The sequence below is a fragment of the Echinops telfairi genome, unplaced genomic scaffold (genome assembly GCF_000313985.2).
Source record: "Echinops telfairi isolate 266 unplaced genomic scaffold, ASM31398v2 ScPeMD7_7430;HRSCAF=8468, whole genome shotgun sequence".
Classification (NCBI taxonomy): domain Eukaryota; kingdom Metazoa; phylum Chordata; class Mammalia; order Afrosoricida; family Tenrecidae; genus Echinops; species Echinops telfairi.
This window is the reverse complement of record NW_022111330.1, coordinates 109768-116666: the sequence shown is the minus strand read 5'-3', so window position 1 is coordinate 116666 and position 6899 is coordinate 109768. Positions and strand designations below refer to the sequence as shown.

General features: G+C 43.4%; 1 protein-coding gene across 2 annotated transcripts in view; it reads right to left on the bottom strand.

The window, feature by feature from the left end:
- The window catches only part of BICD2 (BICD cargo adaptor 2), an 84828-nt gene that overhangs the window by 26360 nt on the left and 51569 nt on the right, over positions 1-6899 (bottom strand). For both annotated transcript variants that reach the window (XM_004717734.2, XM_045298649.1), the window contains exon 2: positions 3282-3494. In XM_004717734.2, coding sequence (XP_004717791.1) covers positions 3282-3494 — 213 coding nt within the window. The remainder of the gene's footprint in view (positions 1-3281; positions 3495-6899) is intronic.

Here is a 6899-nt window from a genome sequence, read left to right as displayed (position 1 = left end):
ATGGATTGTGATAAGAGTTGTATTAGCCCCCAATAAAATGACTCAAAAACAAAAAACTTTTGTACCATAATAAAGGATAAACTCGCTGCCATTGAGTCAATGCTGACCCAGAGTGACCTGCTGTGTGTTTGTGAGACTGTAATTGCTTATACGAGTAGAAAGTCCAGTCAGTCTTTCTCTTGCTAGAGCTGCTGGTGGTTTTGAGCTGCCGACCATGCAGATCATAGCCCAATTTGTAACCTCTACACACCACCAGGGCTCCTGCAATCAAGAATATAACATAGGTATCTGTTTTTAGCACCCACCACCCAACATACACACCAATCATTTCAGTGCTGGAAAACATCGATCTAACATATAAAAAACTTTAGAAAATAAGGCTTTAAATTATAAAGATGAGAAGACTGGAGCCAGTATCCACTGTTTGCAGAAAAGACATGCAGACATGCTGGGCCAATAGGTCACAGCCCATACCCCAGTGGACACTGAGATCTCCCTAAAGAGAATGGGGTTAATAAGGGCTGACAGGTCACAGGGATTCATAGATACAGGATGCCATAGTCCTGGTAACCAGACCCACTTTCTGTGGTCAGTGAACACAGCTCAGAAGGGTTTCTGGGGACAGAGAACTACTCTGGTTCCATTCTTCCAAGCATTGAGATCAACAAAAGAAATGAGCATCAGTGAAGGGCGGGTCAAAAGTATTGAAGTGAAGGGCTTCCTCTTCACTGGCTCCCAGCAGCAATGCCCAACATGTGTACCTAAAGTAAAATGCTACTGAAATTTAAGTGCTCGTGGGACTAGCTGAACTTACTTATAGCAAGTCTACCACTCAGCTCTCTCCTAGCTTTCATTCAGGGAGAAGTCCTCCAGGCAGCTGAGTCCCCTTGCCTCCTATACTCTCTATGTCAGAAGGAAGTGAGATTATGCCATGCCTTCATGGAAGCCTCTTATAGCATCTTGTCATGTGGAATTCAATCCAAACCCTCCTTGTTCAGGAACTAGCTCCCTTGACCTCCTGGGCACACCATACCCAATCTCCTGGCCTTTTTTTCATTGGCCTCAAGGCCCTAGTCCCTGCTCAAAACCACCCTCAATGGGGTCAAGGAATGGGACACAAGGTCATGAACTACAGTGCTCCCCTTACAAGAAGACTCTAGGACCATTATTTTACAGATAAGGAAACTGAGGCTGAATGATGCCTTGTCCAGGCTTCAGTTCTACATCTTACCAGGAGTCCAACCATACCAGTTGAACCCAGGGGTGCAGTGACAACACACAGAGTGGTCAGATGGAAGGGACATCTTTCCAAGGAAAGGCCATATCTGCCACCCTCCCACATGAGCTGCTCCACACCCCCCGCATGGTTAGTTTGGTTGGCAGCCCTGGAGATGGATGAGATACAATCTTCTTCCCAAGGAGAATTAGGGGCTTAGAGTAATAGAAGAGGGGTGGAGATGAGTGAACCCACATGGGCACACCTGGATCCCCCAGCTTCCTACCCTGTGGCTGTCCTAGCCCGCACTGGTGATGGCTTTACCCTTCAGCTGCTCAGCCCCTCTCAACTCCCTGCTTCTACTGTAGGCCTCTGTCAGAATGATGGAGGTGGGGACTATATATTCTCTGGCCTCTTTGCCTCCATTCTAGTCCCCACAGCCCATTTTCCATGTGGCAGACTGTCCATGACCTATGCAGAGCTCTCATATTTATCCTCCCATGATATGCTCATGATGCTAGCAGCACACCCCAGGCATACTCAGGCTGTCACTGTCCCTTCTCCCCACACAGTCCCCATGGACTCACTATTGCATTGTTTCCCTTGATCCCCACTAGAAGTTCAGCTTCTGGGGCCAGGGCATATGGTACAGGTCTCACTGAGTAGGATGACCACCTTACTTTGCTCTGCCAAGTGCATCTGTTGCATGATCAGCTAACTGTGTGGCACATAATTTTATGTCAACTTGAATTTTTGTGAAAATGTAGGGGTGGAATTTAACATGTCAATCAGATCACAGTCTGATGATGCCTCCTTGGGTGTGTGGCCTTCCTATAAGAAGCTGAGAATTTCTCTTTCTCTCTGCCTTCCTGCCTGCTGGAACTTGCCTGTCTCCAGGGGCAGCCCCATGTGGGCTGCCCGTCCTTGAAAGCTGTCAGCACCCTGGCAGGTTTCCACCAATTTTGGAGCCACATGATTCTGCACCCACCACTCTGTGCTTCTCCTGTTTTCTGGTTCACTTTACTGTGAACCAGTTTGCAGCTACATGAGTCTGAAAAAGGACTTACTAACTAACATCAGAGTTATGTACTTGAGTTGGACTGGGCTGGGATGCCTTCTTTTGATATAAGATTATTTGTTGATATATTTGCTGTTCTTTCTTCTACATATGAGTGCCACTGGATTTGTTTCTTTAAACAATCTGGGCTAATACAAGCTGTGACAACTAGGGGTGTGAAACTACCCATAAATCTTTTCTCTCTTTTATTTACTTATTTTTAATTAAAAAAATCATTTTATTGGGGCCTTGTACAACTCATCACAATCCATACATACACCCATTGTGTCAAGCACATTTGTACATTTGTTGCCATCGTCATTGTCAAACATGTGCTTTCTACTTGAGCCCTTGGTATCAGCTCATTTTCCCCCTCCCTCATGAACTATTGATGATTTATAAAATATTGTTATTTTGTCATGTCTCACACTGTCTGACGTCTTCCTTCACCCACATAAATCTATCTTTTAAAGTATTCTCAGACAGATTCATTTTACCTTAATTCCATCGAGCACCTGGGTTGTTTCTTTTTTTTTTTCTTACACATAATTAGGGCCTATAGGGGTGGTTGCATCTGAAGTGAAAGAAGACATTTTTCAGGCAAAGAAGTGTGTGATGAAAGTGGAAGACAATGCTGCCCTGAAATAACTCTGTAAGCAGCAGGCTGGCCTCTGGAAGGACTGACTACACTGATGTCTAAGAAATAAATGTAAGCAGGGTTTTGGAAATGCCATGTCTCTTTCCTTCTTAGTCCTTTGTTCCCATCAAAGTGAGACTAGGTAGGGGAGGAAAAAACATATGGAACATAGAAAATGTTCCAGTTGACCACTTTGGATGACATGCTGTTCTAGACACATGACCTGGCCTGGTCCAGAGTTGCTCCCTGCCCCGTACATCTGGGAAATCACAAATATTGTTGTTTTCAGGTACAATGAGCAAGTTGATGGGTTATACAACAATACTATGGCAACAAATCATTGACCCATCTCTTTGCTTCCTTCCTCTCACCTCCTTCAGTTCTTGTGCCACTGAGGCAAGCCGCTCATTCTCCGATTGAGTGTTGGTAAGGACGTTGCGTAGCTGCTTCAGCTCTGTTTGTAGCTCCAGTACTTTCCTCATGTAGTACTGTTCCTTAGAGGCTGACTCCTGGATCAAACTCTCTTCCCGGCTCTCACCATCTGCTGCCACCTTCTTGTGATTTGTGTGAGCCTGTCCAAATGCCTAGGTTGGGAGATACAGACATGAGAAAGGACCCAGAGTCACAGGGCAGCCAAGCTCCGAACTGACAATTCCTGACATTTACCCTCAGATACAATGAGCTAGAAGAGCTATCACAAGGGCACAAGCTAATGTTGTCCAACTGCATGACCCCCCGAAAGCCACAGGAAATCATACTGTAGTTACCTGGGAGTGGGAGGGAGTGGGGAGAAGGCTTACATAGGAATAGGGAAGAGGGTCTTAATAGACGAGAGGTGATTATGGGGTTAAATATGTATGTAAACTTCTCTGAGCTGGATATGACATTAGCTTGCTTAACTGTAATAAAAATAAACCTAAAATACCAAAACAGAATCTGAGCAGCAACCTTTTTGTCCACAGGAATGAGTGCTGACTAGGCCTTATCCTAAGTAGTAGGTTCCATCTACTTCTTTGAGATGACCACCTGAGGAGTCAATACAGAGTGACAACAGAGCCTGCTGGTGGCACACTCCACAGTATTCATATGGGCTCATTTCTACCTTACTCATGTAATCATATTAACCAAGCCTGTCTGTAATACTATTGAACATAGGTGGTAATCCAGTGGCTGACACAGTAGGCCTGGCCATGCATAACCACGCATGCCAGCCAGTTTCCACTGCTCCAGGCTTATGTGTCACCTTGAATTCGAGGCCCATGCCCTGCTCTGCCCTAGATCTCTGCAGCCAAGGGTCTTCTACCTTAAGAACCTCTTGCTCTCAAACCTTAGGTCCTAGTTTTCATCTAGAGTGATCTGTAAAGTTGCCTGTGGCTATTGTCCACAATCCCTTACCAACCCAAAAGCCTCAAGATAGGTACTGAGTGAAAAGAGGACCACAAGAGGTTGAAGTATATCCCATCATCTTTTCCCTGAGGAGGTTGTGGCTTTGAGAAATTCTCCCATTCCATTAATGGGAACACAGGCTCAGACAGTGCCTCAGCCCACCATGACTACTCTAGTCAGGTGTAGAGGAATCTGCCTTTGCTCTAACCTTACGTTCTCTGGACTTTTAACAAGGTCTCGATTCACAGAAGGAAAATAAAGCCAAAAGAGGGCTGCTGAAGAATAAGGAAAATGAATGCATTTTCTTTTTTCTTAAGAAAACCAGTAACAATTTCATTGATTTACTTTTTAATGTTAAGTTTAGGAATAGTCTAAGAAAATAGTAGGATGGGTGAGAATCCAAAAATGGGTACAAGGATGTTTACTGAGCAGGACTGTTTATTTTATCAAACAAAAGAAAAAGAAAATAACTACTTTTTCTACCATAGTGTTGTCGAAACAATGAAATCCCATGCAGCTGCTAAAGGGCTCAGGTGCTAACAGGGTAGAACATATGAAGAGGCAAATAGACTTTACGTAACACGTGTGGTATCCTGCTTCAAACAGCACACGTGTGCAATAGTCTTAGTGGAGAAAATGGTCCATGAAGAAAACAAAACCTACTGCCACTGCAACCCTACAGTACAGAACAGAACGGTACCCTGTGGGTACCAGGGTTATAGGAGGCGAAAGCCTCATCTTCTGCTGATGGAATGGTAGTTTCAAACGCTGCCCTGTGTTTAATGGCCATAACCACCACATCACCATGGCTCCTTGAACAAAAGCAGTTGGACAATATAAGAATAACCTTATGTTTCCCAAAGTGGGTGAGACTGCCCTCTGGGGAATGGTTGAACGATCCAGGGGAGAATGCAAAAGCAGATACCTACACTTTATCTGGAACCTTGGTGGTGTAGTGTGTTATGCATTTGGCAGTTTGAAACCACCATTAATTGGGGAAAACAGACTTTCTATCCCTGTAAAAACTGACAGTCTCAGAAACTCACAGGGACAGTTCTACCAAGTCTTGGAGGGTCATCGTGAGTCAGAATTGACTTGATGGCAGTGAGTTTGGTTTTTGGTTTGTGCACTAAAATTTTTAATTGCCAGGGGTGGGGGTTATTGAAAGAGGATGAAGGCCAATATATTTGGGAACCTAAGGTCTGTACTGGCATTATAAGGAATGCCAGTGCTTTCACAGTGCTGACTGCATTTGAAGTTGAGGATTCCCTAACCAACCTTGCTCTGAGAAGCTAGAAATTGGCCAAAGATCCATCAGTAGAAGAATGGACAGAAACTGGTACACACGACAGAATACTGTTGTTGTTAGGTACCATTAAATCAGTTCTGAACTATAGCACAACAGAACAAAGCATTGCCTGGTTCTGGGCCATCCTCACAATTGTTCCTATACCTGAGCCCATTGTGGAAGCCATTGTGTCACTCAATCTCCTGTGGACCTTCCTCTTTTTCTCGGCCCCTCCACCGTACTAAGAATGATGTTTTTTTCCAGGGACTGGTCTGTCCTGGTGACATGTCCAAAGCATGTAAGATGAAGCTTTGCCATCCTTCCCTTTAAGGAGCATTCTGGCTGCACTTCTACCAAGACAGATTGGTTTCCCCTTTTAATAGTCGATGGTATTTTCAATATTCTTTGCCAGCATCACAATTCAAAAGCATCAATTCTTTGTTGGTCCTCCTTATTCAATGTCCAACTTTCCACATGCATAAGGCAATTGAAAATACCATGGCTTGGGTCAGGCGCACCTTAGTCCTCAAAGTAACATCTTTGCATTTCAATACTCTAAAGAGGTTTTGTGCAGCAAATTTACCTAATGCAATATGTCTTTTGATCTCTTGACTGCTGCTTCCATGAACACTATGAATCCAAACAAGACAAAATCTTTGACAGCTTCAACCTTTTCTCCTTTCATCATGATTTGTTACCTATTGAAGTTGTGAGGATTTTGGTCTTCTTTACACTGAGTTGTGATCTGTACTGAAAGCTGGAATCCTTGACCTTCATCAGCAAGTGTTTCAAGTTGTCCTCACTTTCAGCAAGTAAGCTGTGTCATCTGCCTATCTTAGATTGTTAATAAGCCTTCCTCCAAACCTGTCTCAGTCAACAAAATACAAGTAAACATCTTTCTAGTATTTTCTGCTTTGAGCCAATATCCATATGACATCAGTCCATCCTCTTCTGAATCCAGCCTGAACTTCTGGCAACTGTTGTTGGATGATCTTTAGCAAAATTTTACTTGCATGTGATATCAATGATATTGTTTTATAATTTGAGTATTCTGTTGGGTCACCTTTGTTTGAAATGAGTACAAATACAGATTCTTCCAATAAGTTGGCCAAGTAGCCATCCTCCAAATTTCCTGTCATAAACGAATAACTGCTTCATTTCAAACAGTATTCTATCAATTCTTGGAACATTGCTTTAGGCTAATGTTTTGTTTTTTATTTAAATCATTTTATTGGGGGCTCTTACAGCTATTCTCATAATCCATACATCGTGTCAAGCACATTGTACATATGTTTCCATCATTTTCTTTTTTTTT